This window comes from Neolamprologus brichardi, chromosome 5 (assembly GCF_056152115.1).
Source record: "Neolamprologus brichardi isolate AB-2024 chromosome 5, ASM5615211v1, whole genome shotgun sequence".
Taxonomy (NCBI): Eukaryota; Metazoa; Chordata; class Actinopteri; order Cichliformes; family Cichlidae; genus Neolamprologus; species Neolamprologus brichardi.
Window position 1 is genome coordinate 29,792,218 of NC_142108.1, and position 20,146 is coordinate 29,812,363.

The following is a 20,146-nucleotide window of genomic DNA, read 5'->3' on the forward strand; positions in this document are numbered from 1 at the left end:
TTGTGGAGTGGGATCTGTGCCAAGTCCGAGCATGTCCCTGAAGGCTGCATACAGTATGTGTTGGACTGAAGACTCTTGAAAATCTGCTTCTGGGAGTGAAAGAACATACTGCTCACAACGGTTTATGTGTTTTGTCTGTCCATGGGTCTGTTTCACCGTGTTCACATCGACCCTTTCCAAAAAAGCACCAAGTGAAATGTGGTTTTGCAACTTATAAATTCTGACATTATGAGGTGTTTTGCATATTTCATCATGACCACCCAGTGCGTTTATATAAGCAACATGGCACAGCGCTAACAGTTCTATTGGTCCAATATTCTAACGTGTCCATTGCATTTGACACAACCTGTCACTCACGTGTGATAGACTATAACTGATTCCAGTATATACGTCATCTATCACACTTCACACTGGTTTGCTCTGCTGAAAACAACTGCAATCTAGATTTTTATTACACGATTTGACTGTTAGCTAAATCTATCTGCTCCTATGTTGCCACAGTAACTGATATTTATCAGTTTCATCGACTGGCCTTAATCCTGGCGTTCCATATCAGAATTCAGTTAAAACTGGAAGGGATGTTTCCTGAGGACTTCTTCAGCCAAGGTAAGTGCACTGCTGTGTTTCCTAACATACGTATCTTTCAAAATTTCATTTGGACGAATAGCATGTAATCCCGTTCCTTCTTTACCCTTCGGGTTATGTCTCTTTGATTGGCAAAATAAGTAACCACCCGTTCCTTCTTTACCCTTCGGGTTATGTCTCTTTGATTGGCAAAATAAGTAACCACCCGTTCCTTCTTTACCCTTCGGGTTATGTCTCTTTGATTGGCAAAATAAGTAACCACTGACTGTTTCCATGTGTATTGCTATGGTTATTTGCTTAAGAGTAGCGCAGCTTTTTTGCTGTTTGCTACTTATTGGTTGCTGGCGATGCTGAAATTGACATGGCAATGCATGCTCAGGTCTAAAGATAACACTTAAATCAGACTAGCTTAATGTTATTTGCTTTACAAGAGTAAACTTGTCTTATTGCAAACCTGGTTTTGTCACATATTGAATGTGAATGTCCTCACCCTAAATCTTTACTGCTGCTTATACTCCTCCTGCACCTCCTCAACAATTTATCCATGGCCTGCAGTTTATGATTGGGATGTAAGATGACATTGTTTGCACTGTTTGCATCGTGAATGCTGATTCAGGTTGATGGTGGATTTACTCGTTCCAAAAGATAAATTGTATTTTGTGAGGAAAAAAGTGTCACAGCAGCTATAAAATATTCACAGGCTCTTCCTGCTGCAGTAACAGCTGCTGCCCAACTCTGGCACTAAAATCTGAAATGTTTGGTTTTTTGCTTGTTACTATAGATTTGGTGGTGAAGTAGATACTTGAAATAAGGCTAAGTGTTTGAAAGAGTCTGTTCCTTGGCCTTTACATGCATACATTTTGATTTATATCTAAATTTTACTCCTTTTACCAGTAACAAATCTGTAAGATATCACTTGGCAAGTAATAAACTATAGCAGCTACAGTGGAGTCCAATTTCATGTCCACATAATACCCTTAATTACTCCTGATGGGGTCATGAGGGTGATCTTCTTTTCCAAGAACAACACTGAAACTGTTGGGACATTTCATTTAAAAAATAATTTTCATTTCCAAAGCGCTCTACAGTGCAACGGTTTCAGCATGCATGCGTATCAGCATGTTTCTCATATTACTATAGGCAAGTCACAGATGTATATGTGATCGGAGTGCAGCGACTTAGACTGGAGTACTTGTCAAGCAAGGCTAAAATAAACATGTTTGGTTTAAAAGTGGCATAGCAATAAATTGTTCTCGAGTCATTACAGTTTGTGAGTACGGATTATGGAATTTCTTTCTTCTGCTTCCCATGAATGCGAAGCATCCATGTGGACCACACTGTCCCCTGAGACCATTTTAGCTCTGAAATGTTGTTAAACCATTTGATATCACTGCGATGGCAGTGAATGCTTGCAATGCCACTCCTTTTATTTTTACAGACTTCAACTGGGTGACCCACACTGGAGGACAAAGTAGCACGGATACTATGACTAATTTGAAGATCAACAATATATTAATAGAAATTTCTTTGTTTATAAAGCTTAATAGTTGGTCGATCAAGAAATTACTTAAAAAAAAAAACGAAATAAATTGTTATATTTTAATTTAAAGATATTTTGTGAGTCTTTTTATCACGCTATCTAAGACTACAATCAGTCTTGTTATGCTAATAAAAAAATATTTGTCTAACACTGAACAATGAACTGGTCATTTGCAGTGTTTTTATCCCGTCCATGCCATAGCTAAGGTAATGATAATTGTAATAGGAGACCAGGGGAATACCTAAAACCCAAATATATACATGTGGGTTAAAGGCCCTTAGGCTTAATTGAGAAGATTATTATTACTGTTTTTCTGCCTGGAATAAAGAAAAAGAAAAACATCTGGAAGTTGACATCTTTTAATAGTAGACCGAACAGAACCAAATGAACTCATAATTATGACACTGGCGCTCCATAAATCCAAATCAGTGAAACTCCTGTGGTTACAGATGTAGGCTTGAATATAGCATGTTAAAACTTATAAAGAACTTGGGAATTAAAAGTATGAACAGAACAGCACAGGTCCAGGCCTGAGCCCACAATCTGAAACAGTTTTCCTCTTATCTTTCAAAAACAGCTAAATTACTCTTCGTTTACATTCAAAACTGGCTTTTTTCGTCTTCTTTTTCCTTGCTTGCAATTAACTTTTGACTTGGTGTCATTTGCCGTTATCCAAAGCACTTTATTTTGGCTGTGCCTCTCATTACGTGGAGTTGAAACAATTTGTTGACTCTTAGCATTTCACAGCTTGTTGTCAGATTCATTTAGATCTATAAACTCCTCTGAGGGTTGTGTCTCCAATGGCTTAACACTATGTCTGGCTGCATTGCCAGATGTTAGAAAGCCAAATGCAAGGTCTGTAGCTACTTCAGTGCTCTTTTTTGCAATGGCTTGGCTTTGTTTCATGAAATAATTCACTTCTTACAAACCGGCCAGAGCCAGTGAGTGTGTCCACAAAGAACTGAAAGCACAGTTGCATAAGATTGCATTATAAATTTGTCTGTCACAATATGATGGCTGAACAAATATGCTGTTTTGGCCTTTGTAATAGGGATAAGGCAAATGGTAAACAAAAGCTCTATTTAAGATAAATCAGTCTGGAAACTAATATTGAGTTTTGAAAATATTTGCAGCTCCAGTGACATATCAGGAAGGCCGGTTTAATATTTGTATTCACTATAATGCAGTTGCATGACACTGCAATTTACCATTTTGGAGGGTCACGTCCAAAATAAAGAAGCTTTGTATTTATCTTTTTACTGTGCACTTGTCTGCATTAGCATGGCCTATGGAATTTGTTTAAAGTTCACAGTAATAATGGAAGCAAAAACAAAGAACCGGAGGTAGAAATTACATTTTTTTTCCATGAAGCTGAATGATTTGTTAGATCTGTTACAGTCAAATATTAGCATACTGTACAAGTATCTTTCAAACAACAGACTGAAAATTTGTGAGGCTATTTTGTTGTGTTGGTGTGTCCTTTTTCTTTCAACACACCTATATCTACCACAACCCTTGTACACAAAGTGAGCTGTCACTGTAAATCATAGGTGTCAAACTCTGGCCCGTGGGCCAAATTTGGCCCACAGCCTAATTACATTTGGCCCGTGAAGCCATACCAAATTACTATTAGAGCTGGCCTACTGGTATTATACAGCTAATATATATATTGTTTAGTATTAAGCTTTTCTTGTTCCATATTCAGTTTTTCAGCAAAACTTGTTTGAGTCCATAAGAAAAGATTCATTCTTAAATCTAGAGGAAGATTTTTTTTTCAATAAATATTAACATTAGCCCGCAACTTTGTTCCAGTTTTGAATTTTGGCCCACTGTGTATTTGAGTTTGACACCCCTGCTGTAAATGATAAGTCTTTGCTTGCTCTTCTGTTTGTGGCTCCTTTGACCTTACAATGTGATTACCTGTCTTTATTAAGAAAGACCTCTTGGAAAGCACTATATTTATTTAGTGTGATAGCTGCACAAATTAGCAGCAGTGGTTTCGGGTGCACGGTGGGATCAAAAAGGTTTTGGAAAAGCAAAAACCACAGGCTAACACCAATCTCCAAGTAATCATGTGCAGAGGTCTGCTGTAACATCTGGAGCTATCACGGGACATTTCCCTTACCACTCACCCTACCCATTACATTTGGTTCTAAACAACTTGGATCTTTTTTCATAAAATTAAGTTAAAAATTTAAAGGTCATTGTTTTGCCACTGTGGAGTGTGAGTGCACTACCAGAGAGCGTTCTAATAGAGGTGTACAAGGCAACCTTGAAGGAGCGATCGGCAGACAAAGTACTACTGTGATTATCTCTTTCATCTCTTATGTGCACACAGTTTTTACATACTATAAAACAAGAAGCCGGCAGTAGCTCATATATCTGCCTCAACCAAGGGTACATTTACAACAGAATATAATATTAAGCCATTTTGCATCAAAGTTTCAAAGTCTGATTCAAAAACGCTCAACACATTACTTTTTAAAACACTTTTTAAAGCAGCACATGATCAGTAACTGGTTCTAATTTCCAGTTTACCATCCCCTAACAAATGTTTGTGAAGTATAAAAGCATCAAAAGCCAGAGGTATTATAGTTAAAAGCTCCCAACTAGAGTGGAGTCATTAGTGCACAGGCTAACGAGTCAGGTGCACGTTCGATTTGTCCGCTCTCCTTCCTAGGTTACGTCCAGCCAGTCGGGTCGCTTGTGGGGTTTGCAGGTGTGAACGTCCACTACGTTTTCACAGTCTTTGCACTCCACAGCGCAGCACCACTTGAACTTGCACTCGCACTTAGTGACACGTTTGACTCGCATGGTGTCGTAGCCACGCCCACAGCACATGACTTCACAGCCATCTATGCCTCTTGAGGACTTGTTGCACACTCTGCCTGCTGTGCCCAAGGAGCCTATAATGAGAATAAAGGACCAGAGATGTTGTTTTGGCATACAAAGAATATTGGTACTGCACCAGACAGGAAAAATGTTAGTTTATTATTAGAAGACAGCCATCTGTGCATGCGGTGTCATGATCCTGGGCCACATCCAGCATTCTTAGTTTCATGTATTTTTGTATTTTGTTCCTTATTTGACTTCCCCTTGTGACCTTTACCCCCTGTGTGCCCCTCTGTGTATCTGTGAGCCCTCGTTTCCCCTCGTGTTTTATTCCATGGTCGTGTCCAAATTCATGGGCTGCATCCTCCTGAGGACCTGGCCTTCGCGGTCTACGTGGGCCGGGTCCTCAGGAGGTCGGGTAGGCCGGAAGTAAACGGCTATGGAATTGGACGGTCTAGCCTTCTCGATCTACTCTCGCCCTTAATTCAGAGTATTTCCGGTTGTCAGCGCCACGGCATGAAAATTGAAAATGGACCCCGAAATCTTTCTCCGTTTTTTGTGTTCAGCTGGTGGGGTGACAGACGTCACCGAAAACGTCGAAGGACCTTTGCAAATATGTCATATCTTGACAAACCGAGCAGATATTTGAAGTTTACACACCCACATTCTCGCCTGAAAATATGTTTAAAGTTTATTTTGTGGCCCAGAAAGATTAATAAGAGTAATTTTAAAACGTAGTAGCGGCCGCCATTGCCGGAAACTGGAGCTTGGCTGGGCCGCGCTATGAATTCTGGGATATGGTGGGCCACGAAGGACACACCCGACCCATCCTTCAAATTCGGGGAAAAGGAGGACGCATTTGTCGGCTGCATTCGGAGGAGTCTACGAATTTGGACAGCCTTCGGCGCGTCGCTGTGACGTAATCGGTCTACAAATGCGGCCTCAGGAGGATGCAGCCCATGAATTTGGACACGACCCATGTTTTCCCCCAGCCCGTTATGTCTGTGCTCTCCCCGTGCTCCCTCCCTCCTCCTGTCTGCGCCTCTGTGTACTTCCTGTTTTACTTTGACAGTCTCCCGTCAGTATGCGTCACGTTGTGTTGCTCCTGCCCTGTCTCGTTATGATTATCTGTGTCAGCTGTGTTCCCCGTGTGCTCCCACCTCCCTCGTTAAACCTCTGTGTATTTATGTCCGCGTCTCCCTCTGTTCGGTGTCGCATTCTCCCTCATTCGTGGTCGTGTGTTTCTCTATGTGCTAGTGTCTTGCTTCCCAGTGTAGTTCCTTATCAGTTTGTTTCGCCGTTTCCCTCCAGCAATAAAGCTGTGTTTTGAGTTCATTCCTGCCTCTGTGAGCTTGCGTTTGGGTTTGGGTCCACTTCCTGCCTGCCACACAGCCGTATCATGACATGCCAGACTATTAAAATAAATAGTTATCACTAAGAGAAATAAAGGTTAGGATGAAAGAAATCAAATGTTTGTTATACGTATGATACTTTTGTTTATGTATATTAAACAGCTAATATAAAATTTAACTTAACACAAGCAGTGGATTTCATGACACTTCTCTAAAGTGTTAAAGTTTTAAAGGTCAGGGACTCTTTTTTTGTTTTAGAAAAAACAAATGATTTTGTCATTTGGTGTCATTTGATTTGGACTGATCATATGCAGCAGATTCAATTAGATTTAAGGGAACAGAAATACCTGCTGCTGACAGAAATGATGCTGATCAACATGAAACAAAGATGTGTCCTGTAGAGCTGCAGAGAGGCGTGATACCTCTGTGTGCTTTCATTATTAAATCACTGATAAGTACAGCTCCTTGATTAGAAGTTGCTTCTTATTTTAAAGTAGGCATTATATAGAACTTTAATTGTGCACATCCAGTAACTATACTGGGTTTCCTGTCTATGCATTCCCTTGGGGAACTGAACGATTTATACCACATTCTAGTCTGACTGACCGCTCAAATGTTTTTCCACCATAAGCTACATTCACCTTTTCGCATGTATCCATAGAGCACTTTTTCAGTATACCTAAGTGTTTTATCTCCTGTGCGTTCACACCTAAAGCCCATTTACAATCCCAATTTAACCTAAGAGGCATGTCTCAGTGCTCAGAAGGAAGCTGGGGTAGACACAGATCCACTGCACTGTGCCATCCAACTCGGCTTAATAGCATTTTGAAAAATGTCCATGATTACGTGGATGCCCAGGAGTGAAAGCTGGCAGAAGTTATTATTGGCAATGTTCATGTTGATGCTGAAAACTGAAACTGTTTTGCCAAAGCAAAATATCACTTTCCCTCACTCTTCAGCAGGCTATAAGCTTCCCAACAGAATAGTCTCAGACCTAAATGCAATTGTGTTCATGTACTCAGGTGTAAAATCCAAACCTAAGATCAGGTGCCAGGTCCATTAACAAAGCATCGCAGAAGTAGAGAGAACAAAGGATAAGAGGAGATCTTCCCCTCAGGCTCTAGGGAGTGGAGCTTAACGCTGACCAAAGGAAAGATTTGAAAAATAAGCCTGCATGTATCCTTAGGCTGTGAATTCCTATACAATGAAGATTAGTGGTGAGGAGGGTCATGGGCTACTTTTTAAGATCACCTTTTAACAAGGAAAGGCAGCTTTCCCTTTGAGCAAACACACCTTCATTGCATCTCAGTTGTCAAAGTGCGGCCAAGCAAACCGCAGGTAGGAGTGACAGAATCTGTTAAGTTAGTCCCAACGTGTCCCCTGCACATGCCGTCGTCCCTAACATATTAACAGTGAGTTAGCAAAGTTCTTCACGCTCTACTGAAGGAGCTGGACTTTAGGAAAGAGATGAGCCTAACAAGGCAAAGCAAACATTAGGTATTAAAGGAGATGTTAAAGGTCAAATCACTGAACTTTAAGCTGTGAAGGAATGCAAGGCTGCAGTCAATGAGTCTCTGATTCTCATAGATTTTGTTAAGCAGTCGGTCCTATTTGCCCCGTCCCATAACAACATACTCGTGATTTTAAATTAAAATAATAATAACAGTATTTTACACAAAAATGATTAAACTGTTTAAGCACAACTTCAAAAGAACTTCACTGAATCTCAGAATGTGAGTTGCTGATGTTTCCCACAAACACAACATATCAATATGCTACTCCTCAGAAGTTAAAAGGACCCTCTTTAAGGTAATTTCTTTACTGTAATAATAAATGATTGTCATAATAATATTACTCTTGTGTGACAGTGGCACTTTACTAAAGTTTGACATGTTAAAAACAGAATTAGCAAGTTAGCACAAGCAAGTTATTTAAGAATTATCAGCATTGGCCAATAATAATAAAAAAAAACCTTCTTTTAAACTTCACTAGTCTCACTAGGACACATATCACCTGCCTAAACGTTGTTTTCCCAAAGACAGTGGCCTCCTTCAGCAGGACAGTGTTTCCCACTACACTACAAAAGCTGCTGGTGTTGGAGAAAAGCTCAAGGTGTTGACCAGGCCTCCAGACACCACAGTCCAATCAAACATTTGTTGAATATGCTGGGAAGAGTAGATCCACGGAAACCCCCACCTGCTGCAATCGCAGGACCCAAATGATCTGCTGCCAACATGCTGGTGCCAAATACCAATGAACACCCTCAGAGATCTCTTGTCCATCCCTCAACTAGTCAAAGCTGCTCTGACTGAGGACTGTGGATGTACACAATATAAAGCAAGGGGTTTTATTTTTGTAGCTTATTTGTGTGTCTCACCTGCTGCGCGGTCCATGAGACAGTAATCTGGAGAGTTCTCAACAAAGACTAACTCATTCTTGGTGCTTCCCTTAAAGTCCTTGTCAGCCACAATAAATCCTGTCCCATCTTGGTTCATGGTTACCTCGACGGCTGTGTTGTACTTCTTGCGAAGATAGTCTCCAGTTCGCCTGAAGTCAGACATAGCCAGCCAACAGGTTCTGAGAGAACAGGAACCACTGACCCCGTGACACTTGCACTCCAGCTTCATAAAGCGCTTCACTGCCTAGAGCAGAGATCAAAGGTGACACAGTGTCAAGCCAACAATGTTGTACAAGAGAAGATGTGGGTGTAATAAGCTCTCCTAGCATAACGGTTAGCTAAATATTCTTAATGTAACAGCTTTTACGTCATTATCCTTCAGAGACGACTTTACTGAAAAAGCCAGGTCAATAACTTGAACAGTGCAGAATTTAATGCTATGGGACCCTCATATGCAGTTATCATATTAATGCATTATGCTGGATCATCGATAGATGCTGGGATAATGCTGAATATTCTCAATAAACAGATCCTTAGTCTTAAGACATTTACTTCCTAGTCAAGTAGTCAAGTAAGTCGACTAGCCTAGTAGTTGAAGACATCTTTAGGCAAAAAAGAATTTCTAATGATTTTAAGAGTCGATGTTTATTATGACCAACTTTAAGCTTGGAGAGACCAATCTATGACTCACAGAAGACGGATGAGTTGAAGGGCCATGGGTATCTCTCAGGTTTTGTGACACGTTTTTTTTTGGTTTTTATTTCTACTTTTTTTTATTTCATTGGGTCTTTGTTAAGTTATCTTGATCGCTTGAGTTGGATGCCTTTGAATAAATTTGTAGGTCAATGTTACGTTTAACAATAACAACAATAAAAGCATCCCCTGAAAATGTTCAGGTGCAAGGACTGATGAAGAACCTTGAGAAAGCCTGGAGAGGTATTTGCTTCTCTTACCTTTTTGTTTTCATTGTTACTTCCTAAATATGTCTAAATTTACAATTCCACTAAGAGATAAAGCTTAAACATTAATATAAAAAAACGTTTCCACTGACCATCCGACCGCATCGGTTGTTGTGCAGATTCATCAGGGCTCGAGCGTCTTTCACCATCCTCTCACGGGCGTCGACGAAAGCTTTGGCAAATTTTATGCCATAGTTGATGTTGTCGCTGCATCCGCCCCAGTCAAAGTTGCCTTTGTCGTCACTGTCTTGCCCTCGTTTTTGACCGTCACAGGTGCAGATCTTCATTTCCCCCTGACTGCAGGCCCTGGTAATGGCGTAGACCACTCCTGCTGAAGAGATGGCGTACACAAATGCTGCCTCTCTGCTGCCTGGATAGACGGGGAAGGGAGCGTTGCAATTGCAATCATTTAAAGAAGTAACTTATGACTGTTGGTAAAGAGAGATCTAATATTGCCTATATCTGACATGGGACATCATTCAAAAGTTGTCATAGCACTTGTTTTTCTCAGCTGTTCTTCTAGTGTCCAGAGTCATGTGTTATTGGTGAGTAAAGCAGTCATCTCTCTGCAAATCCTAGACAGTAGGCATACCAAGATCAGTCCATTTATGGTGGATGGTCCAGACAGAGCATGTCAGCTATAACATTAGACCACCCGACTCTCCTTTCACCTATTAATTTGCACAGATGGCAGCTTTCTAAGTCATTGAGCAGTGTTTTCATTTTAGATGAGAGGAGATTTTGGAGGTTATTTGGTCTGGCTGTCCCACCCTCCTCCTGTTCTCATTCCTGCTCACGCAATGAAGCAGAACACAGGCGAGATGTCAGGGAGTAAAGCTTTGTCTGGCTGCCAGAAACATCTACCCAAATATTTACATCTCCTATTACTGTTTATACATCACCAGTGTGGATCTCTCAATCTGCTACTTGTTTTCAGAGAACATCCACTTTCCCAATGTTCCTTCATTCCTGAGAAGGTAAAAAAACCCACAACAATTTCTCTTTCTGTTTGCATTCCGGGGTAAAGTTGATTTAATAAGACACCTATTAATTCCCTGCTTATCTGATAACAGCAGAGACATTTATGAGGATGATTAACTTGAGTGTCACTGATATAAACAACCACTGTCACGCACAAAGAACCACACAGATAGAAGCCTTAGCCATGTATGTTCAGACTCACTTCGGAGCATCACCCTGCCAAAAACAGTGTGGTCCCGGTCCAGCGTGCTGCAGTTCCAGCGGTGGTGTCTGAACTGATGTTGGCACTCTTTGATCCACTCTTTGGCTCCCTCGCTGATGGACTGCATCAGGTCTGGGTGCCGCTGGCAGAGCTGCCGCTGCTTGTTCACAAGACCGGGAATGTTGTCGCATATCACCCGCGCACCCAGAGCTCCGATGTACCTGCGCACAGATCCATCGAACACAGTGTTGGTAAATTCAAGGACAATTCCACTGAAAGCGCACTCTGTGGTAGTGCACCTGCAGCTGTCACTAGACTGTGTGCCAGGATTTCTTTTCCCACTGAGTTTACTTTCAAATTTGCCTTCCTGTTTTCATCGAGAAAAAAACAGAAAAAATTGTGTAGCTAGCAGAGATAACAGTAACGCGTTACTGCAATCGTATTACTTTTTTCAGGTAACGAGTAAAGTAAGGGATTACTATTGCAAAAACGGTAATTAGATTACCGTTACTTTCCCGTAGGAACGATGCGTTACTAAAACCGTGATTTTTTTGCGAGAATGTCTCATGACAGTGACGTAAGCGAGTGCCACGTTCTTGACAACAGCTGTGTGCAGATCAACAGTGGATCATATATCGAGTGCGGTAGAGAGTATGAGCGTGCAGCGTTTAAAGCGTGGACGTACTGACCTTACTTTAAGTTTGATTCCATAAAAAGTGACAAAAACATTAGTGTCCGTTGTGTGTGGGAAGAAAACTTATTTTTACAGCGAAAAAAAACCCCCTAAACTTCCAAGCAAGCACCGGGAGTGTGCTACAACGTAATGGGAAATTCACAGAGAAACTCGCGGATTCTTCAACTGACGCTGCGGCTCACCTCCACCAGGATAAACCTCCGCCTACGCCACTCCTGCTTTACAGGTGAAAATAGAGCAACAGGACCGCTAGTCTTTGATGTTATTTATTTTCTGCTGTGTTTTACTTGCATCTATTTGAGTGAGTATAAACACACACAAAAAAATATTTTATGTGCTGGAATGTGCAGAAAATAAGTTTAAATGTTAAACCAATTTCTTCCAGTCAGAGAATGTTGCATATAATTTAATTTTTGCTTGATGCATTTTTTTTGGGGGAAGTAATCAGTAATTAGTTACTGATTACTTTTTTCAAGTGACTTGACCAACACTGGTAGCTAGCTGAGCTAGATGATTTGCAAGAGGTTAAGGTCCACTCTGATTTTCAAGAAATATACAAATAGTGGAAATAGTAAAAAACAACAGAGACGTATGTGTGCCGCATTTAGGGTAATGGGGTGAAGTCCACCCTACATGGCCTTTGGTGTGCCACTTGTTTTAAATGCCAACACATGTAAGCTGTCAGCGTGAAATCTGGTCTGACTACATCTTCAAACAGTTCACATTTCTAATCAAATGTGTAAAGAATTGGGAACTCTGAGTGAAGAAGATTCCAGTGTTTACCAGATATAGAGGGTCGTCCACCCCCCCCCCCCCCCCCCCCTCCCAAAAAACCCCCAAAAAACAACAAAAAACAATCTTTGGGTTATATTATGGGTAACCAACATTTAAGAGCTCATTAAATTCTATGGACTCAAAGGGGCCTGCTACTAATCACTGCTGCTTGTTAAATGTTAAAAAAGCCCTTTAACTATCAGACATCTGTACTCAGTGCTCCTTCTTTGTAATCACAGGATTCTCAAGTGCAGCCTGCAGTCTAGAAGCAACCCCTGAGCAACATTTAATTCAGTTGGCATTCAGTGAGGTACAGCAGTATGGTAGAAAATATTCACTATATATATTTTTTTTTTTAAATTTAATATTCCCAAATGTGGCTAGTGCAAAAATAGGAAAGGCTCTCCCACTAATGGAGAATTTTAAACTAGCAAAAGAAATAGATTTAAAAAAAAGAAAGAAAAGAAAACAATTACCAGCATAAATTTAACAAACTGACAAATTTAAAAGATTAAACAGCCAGGTGCTCCTAGCAGGTGTGGTCTAAAGCATTCAGGCTTGTGTTAACACAATGTCATGTGCAATACTCAAAGAAATTACAGATAAATAAATAATAATAAAGCAAGTAAATGATGGCTTGTTTGGAAAAGTTGCCAGGAGAAAGCCTCTTCTCTAAAAAGACAAGGCAGCATGTCTTAGTTTTGCAAAGTTGTATCTAAGCAAACCACGAGACTGCCCCAGGACAAAAGCAGTTCTTTGGTTTGTTTTATGGAACTTTAAACATCAAGTAAGCTATAGTAAAGCTGTTAAGTGGATTTTATTGCCTTTAGACAAAGAGAGGACAAACTGTTTTTCTTTTTCTGTCTTCTGTGCCAGTTAACGTTACTAGTTTACTTTTCTCCCAGTGTAAAATGTTTTTCGATGAATCTAAATTATTGATAGTGTTCCTACTTTTCTTCACATTCATCCCCATTGTCTTCTTAAGACTCAGATATTCAGGATGTTGAAGAGATTATTACATTCCTCACGTTCAGTGAAATGCATTTGCTTCCTGCTTTCTTCAAATAATCCCCAACTTTGTAACAACTCTTAAGAAGGGTGATCACATGCTGATTGCATTGTGACTCTGGGGGTCCTCTTATCAACAGGACATGGCAGTCATCTACAGTACAAATGAGCACTCTCCCCGCCTCAGTCCATCTATAAGCCTACACACTCTATTCTCCATCCGGATATCATTATAGTCCCTAATCGCAGCCGCATTTGTGTTGCCTGGCCACCGAGACAGAAACAGATATAGCAGGTAGTTTCCACTCCTGTTATGGCGGTCCCAGTCCCATTCTAGATGCAACTATCTGCCTGAGCAGTATAGCAGAACAGAAGCACTGCTTGTGTTTCTTGTGTGTTGTACAAACCAGCTGTGTCAAAGGACCCCTGGCTCTCCAAGAGGACACACACAGAGGAAGAAAGAAGTGCAGCAAGGCACCCAGTGCTTATATAAATTATTACAATGGTTAAAAATAGGCCTAAACAATTTAAAGGAAGATTTAAAAAAAAAAGCATGAATCAATTAAGTTTTTCTTTGGAATTTCTCAACGATTTATTCACAGTTTACTCTGAATTTGCCTGAAAGGGAAACTCAAGAGCAAATTGGATGACATGTGCTTTCAGCTCTCTTGGGAAATTACCAGACATAGCATTATTTACAATGGGTGCGTTTTAGCTTTAAATCAATTCAAAAATTAGATCTTAACTGTTATGAAGTGTAGGGTAAGATCTTAAAATGGGGGGTTTCCCTTGGCTAGTTAAATGTAAAGTAATTTAATAGGTTTTCTGTTAAGTGTCACCTGAAACATGAGAACAACAATGTCAGGTGAGAGAGACTCGGGGTGGGGGGTCTCCAGCATGTTTTAGGTCTTGAAAACCTCAAGAGAAATCATCAAGGGGCATTTATTCATGCACCAACGCCTGCACCTGCCGTGTACTCTGGGCAAAATAGATGGATAGGGGAGACGCCCCCTTCCCCCCATACACACACACACACACACACCAACATCATTAATCTTCATGAACTTTGGATACACAGCCTGCTCTTTTCGTTTATGGATGTGGATGTTCATGTGAGCAAAGTAGATCTTTTACTAGAAAATCTGGGAAGTAAGCAGGTGTAAATTACATATAAACAGACGGATTTCTCATCTTTAAATCTGTAACAGCTCCAAGGACAAGGATACATAGGCTTAAACAATAAAATCCACTGTAAGATGACTTTTTCAACTGCAAACTTAATTAATTAAAACTAATCGTTATCTATATTTTCTGGGTGAAATGTTGCCCTTGTTGTCGTTGTTGTAAGTCGTACTTTATATTCGATTGGTATGTGACACCAACCAATCGGACGAAACGTCAAATTCCTCTCAGTGGTGAAACTTACCACCACGATGAATCCACTATCGGTGTGAACATGAGCAGAAGCAAAATAAAGATGAAGTATATTTTAGAAATGGGTTTGGAGTGATGGTGGTTTCTTGCCCCATTTCTGATCCTCATTGCTTTCTCCGACAAGCCCGTAGATGTCATCATGTTTCTTCTTTTCATGTATTGGCTGTGCAATAAGGCGTGAAAGTCCTTGACGCCTGCGCGTCCTCCATCATCTGGTGGAAATAAAAGTTAGGAAAGAGGAAAAGTGCTTTTGAGATCCCTCAGTTATTCGCTGTCATAATACAGTCTTGATTTTCTAGCATTACATCCATAAGCTTTGGACATTGCACTTAAGTGAGCGGGATGAGTCCTTCGTTTCAGACAATCTTGCGTAGATTCACGTTTTCTCCTCAGCTGTTGCGCTCCGAATCTGGCTCCACTAAATCTGTGAGAAGTTGCAAACTATAAAATCCAATGCCGATGATCAGTTTCGTAACTGATAAAAGCCGCTCGAATCAGATCCTCGCATAGGAGAAGTGTCTGCGTGGATGGGACAGGCGCTGCTCACCTTTCATCCCACTTGCCGATAATGAAGATGCGCACCGAAACGCTGCGCTTTCCTCTTCAGTGCGTCAGCTGTCTGCGCCTCCCCTCCCTCCCTTCTCACCACACCAATGCCCTTTGTCAAAAAATTACAGACACCGGTATGCAGATCTGCAGACAGAAGGAAAGGAGGTTCTGCCTGACTTCTCCCGGCAAATCAATTAATCCACTCTTTAATTTACACCTGCATCACTGTTCGTTAATTTAATTAAAAGGTCGGCAAGAAGGTTGTCTCTGTTTTCTCTTTCTGTCATATGAGAGAAAGTTTAGTTCGGAAAAATCAGATCTCAGTAATGATGCAAGCGTGTAAGCGTTTACACATGATCAGAAATACATAATCCTTCCCAGGGCTCATTGCATCTGCTCCTCTAATGTAACTGGTCTCATCTTTTTTAAGATTTCAGGTTGTGTGGTCCCTGGCAAAGGAACATATATTAAGACAGATTTACAATCGCTGACATGCAGAAGTTTCAGTCCAAAATTAAACTTGTCATTAAGTGGCCAGTTTGTTTATTACGTTCAGCAAAACTCTTTGCAAATCTGGCTTTACAGTAAATATAACCTTTAACAGCATCTATAGAACAGAGGAGAGAGTTCCCCAAAAGAAACGGATGCATGCAAAGGTATGCACTCATAAGGTAAAAGGCAAAGGATGATTACACAATACTGATCCAGTCCAGATTTTGCTCTTATTCTTCTGTTTTGTTTGTTTACTGTACGTTGCACGGTGTGTTTGTTGCACAAAGCCACTCCTATGCATATGTTTTAATAAACTGTATGCATGTATGTGTATAATATATACATATAAGCAGTGTTGGGGAGTAGCGGAATACATGTACCGCCGTTACGTATTTAAAATACAAAATATGAGTAACTGTATTCCGTTACAGTTACCGCTTAAAAAGGTGGTATTTAGAATACAGTTACTTTGTTGAAATAAATGGATTACACGGTGGTACTTTCCTGTTTCATATTGTGGCGGGTCAGGACTGTTTGGGTTTTGTTTGACAGCTACGTTCTGTTGTTCCAGGCGGCAGCTTTACGGTTGCCATGGTTACAGGGTGACGCTCTCTCTCTGCGTGTTTCCTGGGTGAGAGAGGCCTTTTTGTTGTTGTTGTGCTAAGCTAATAGGCAGAATGCTACAGGTATAGCTCTAAAGAATGTAGCATCATAGGCAGTGTAGTCCGTGCTGCAGGGAGAATGGACTGCCATACACGTTATGTGTCTGTGAGCGAGGGAGGGAGAAAAAGGAAAAGTACGAGCTGTCATCGAGCAAAAACAGGAGCTGGAAGCATGTAAATATAATAATAACCACTGCAGCCAAGAAGAGTGCCTGACGAGCCCAGTTGTAAGTAAGCTATTAAGACTCGACTGTACTCTTTGTTCGTGTTTCCCTCCAAAACAACAAGTTCCGTTGGAGCAGCCTTTCAACGCCTCTCTCTGTCTCTGGCTAGCAAAGTTGACCCAGACAACAAAGTAAAGCTAGTTTTCGGCTACTAGCCCTACACGAACCCAACGTATTAGTCAGAGGTCTCTTTATTACGGTTCGGAGCCGCGAACCTTCAGTAACAGTAATAAATCACAGCAATAGTACATTCATGTAGTTGTAAACAGCATGATAATATATTAAGTAATCCAAAGTATTCAGAATACGTTACTCAATGAGAGTAACGTAACGGAATACGTTACAGAATACATTTCGGGGCATGTATTCTGTATTCTGTAATGGAATACATTTTAAAAGTAACCTTCCCAACACTGCATATAAGAGAAGACATCAAGCTTGCAATCTACACCAAACCTGATCTGAACCACCCAAGCAGTGCTTTTGCTGTTTGTGTGTGTTTTGCGTTTTCTTCTCTTCGTCTTTTCCACTATATCTAAGTGCTTGCTCAGTGGGGATCATCTGATTGTTGCTGTTTTCTCTCTAATATTGTAGGGTCACTATGTTGCAATATAATGGGCCTTGAAGTGACTGTTATTGCGAATTAGTGCTGTATAAATAAAACTGAATCAAACTGCTAAAAGTTGACTCCACTCAGCAATTAGGCCTGGAAATACTGAAGGTGATGGAGAGTAAAACCCCAGTGCTAGAGTGTCTTTGTATTGAAAGCGTGTGGCCTGTGTGTTTGTGGCCACCTACGCCTTCCCTGTGAAGAGGAACACATTTGATTGTTTGGCTTCCCTCATGTTTGTCATTTTTGATTCTTTTTGTTTCTCTTAGTAATCACGGCTAAATATCTCTTCTGCCTCCCCGTCTCCTTTTTTTTCTACAACAAAGGTCATGTAAGAGGCGTACACATGGATGAAAGATGCACCAGTATAGCCCAGATGCTGCAAGAGTTTCCTCCAGTTACAACTGAGCATGTAGAATAAACATTTCCTTCTTTATTAATTTGAGCTCCACATGAATAAAAGTAGATTTATTGTCGATCTTGAACAATTTTGACAACTGTCACATCCTGCAGTATTCTGCGGTTTATCCAAAATTTGGCATAGTGCTCAGTATAATTCCTTTCTGCTGAAAAATGATTAATAAATTACTGAAGTTTCCTCTGTGCCATGCAACACAGTGGGAGAATAAAATGTTCTTTTATGGTACAAGCATTTGAAACTCCCTTTGTAATTCCTCTGGAGCGCATGTTTGTAGTTCAGCTCATACCAGCAGTCCTGATCCAATATCATCTGGGTAATGTGGAAACATCTGACCCACCTCAAGGACATTTCTGGCTTGTATCCCTTCGACTTAGGTGAGTAAATCAGTGTCTTGTGTATCCAGCAGGTAGGCAGACCAAGATGTCATGTGTATGAGTGTGTGAAGTCATTTTAATCAGTGCAAATCCAGGGTGTTATTTAGGGATGTAAGTAAAGGTCAATAACAATGCTGCTGCCTAAAAATACCACAGCACAGACAGTGAATGTAATAGTGTGTTTTACATGTGAATGCAAACTGTTTTTCAGCTGGGAATTTACCAAGTTTTTTCTTAAAAGTACTATTTATCATTGTATACGTATGTAATTGTAAATTTTACTGATATAACATTGCATACTTTACAATAATAATTTAGTAATGAAGGCTTAAAATCTCTGGCTCGTCTATCACTGGACATTTTCTCTTCTCGTCCTATGTCATAGACAAACACAGGCCAGCTGTTTGTCCTTCAGTTATGTCATACCTGGCCTTAGGGCCATACTATGATCCTCATTACATGTAACCCTGTCTTTCTTTACCACAGGACAAGCTATTTTACAGTGACAACTCCATAACAAATTGCTTTACAGGGAGCAGGTGATGGTGGCGATAACATTCATCATCCAGGCCTCCCTCTACCCCGTCTCGCTTTGAGCCAGCTCCAGCTGTGGTCTTTAAGGGGCTCAATATGGGGGCTTGAGCTCCTATTCTCAGCTCGTGTCGTGGCCCGGGATAATTTTGGATGGAGAAAATGAGATCAAGAAAAGAAAAGGAACAGGATGAGCGTGTAGATCGTAATGATTACAACATTTTGGGGGGTCCAATGCCGTCACTCATCGTCGATGCAGACGATAAAATGAACGGCCAGACAGTTGTACTGTGCTTTCTTGGAACACGTCTGACTCCAAGATGAGAAGGCTGTAAATTTGTGGTTTAGCTCCTGACAGGTTATGCGCTCCCTCCTTGACCTCCGTTTCATCATCTCATTCACACGACATGACACTGCAACCATATGCCTTGTCTGAAATTGTAATAAAGCATGCCAGGGAGAGGCATGTGGTGTCAGCAATCCTTTTTCAAGTTCAAGTTCATTTATTTATATATAGTGAAATAGAGTGTATATTTTGCAGAGTGTGCATTTTGATAGAAGGAAATAAAAAATCTGGAGCTGAAAACGTAAAAAGAAATGTAATCAATTGCCCGGCAATTTATTATTTGTTTTCCATTTATTCTTAATAACATGTCTTTAAGTGTCATGATGCTTTATACAAGTTATCTAGCCCAGTTAATCTGACTACCAAGTTGGTCCCTGAATATCAGTTCGGTAGGCTGATATTTTGCCTTTGTGGCTTAACATCGGTAAAACTGCATAACACTGCTGAAAATCACTTTAGAAGTTATCATACCTAGACTACAAAACAATGTAACTGATATTTATTTTGCTAAATACCAAGATTTTCAGGCTCCTCACATAATGTTTTCAATTACTGACTATTTCTTGAACTCTGCGCCCTGCTGCTGAAAGCAGCAGTGGCGTATGAAACAGAGTGAGCAGCCAGCATGGCTTCCCGGACTGCTGATGAGCTGTGACCCCTCACAGCTCATCAACCTGAGCCCGTGTTTATGGAGGCGGAGAAGGATGGGGCTTTGCTGTGTCTGTGCATGTCTGTGTTAGAAGTGGAGTACAGCTATGCTGTCCTACACTGGAATGTTAATTAGGTGAACTGAAAAAAAAAAGAGAGGTGACCTGTCCTGTTAACCGCCCATTGCTTTGCCCGCAACCAGGAGGGTAATTTAGTGTATCAAAAGAGCCGAGTCAGCGAGTGTTCACTGTTAGGACACTCGGACTTGTGATCGAGTCAGAGAGAATGCACAGCTTGTCAATTTATTAGTCTGCTGCTTCTCCTCTTTCTGTATTTTGTGTGGACTTATAATAAAATAAAAGGTTAATAAAAGGTCATCGCCGCAATCTAGCTTCTCTCTCTTAACTGACTCTCTTAACAAGGAGCACAAAAACCAACCAGCTGAGTTAATTCAAAGATCTCATATTCATTTTTGAAATGAAACAAAAGCAAAATATAAAAATACTCTTCTCAGTACACCCTTCCTTCAA

The 20,146-nt window shown here is 40.7% G+C and overlaps 1 protein-coding gene across 1 annotated transcript; it reads right to left on the reverse strand.

The window, feature by feature from the left end:
- Positions 1–2,474: 2,474 nt before the first annotated feature.
- On the reverse strand, positions 2,475–15,318 carry LOC102799556 (protein Wnt-2b-A-like). Its single transcript, XM_087841000.1, has 5 exons — positions 14,752–15,318; positions 10,850–11,070; positions 9,759–10,036; positions 8,687–8,951; positions 2,475–5,031 (listed from the first exon to the last, which is right to left on the reverse strand). Exons 1-5 carry the CDS (start codon positions 14,913–14,915, stop codon positions 4,802–4,804), a joined length of 1,158 nt encoding a protein of 385 aa, XP_087697126.1. The 5' UTR covers positions 14,916–15,318; the 3' UTR covers positions 2,475–4,801.
- Between the last annotated feature and the right edge of the window lie 4,828 nt (positions 15,319–20,146).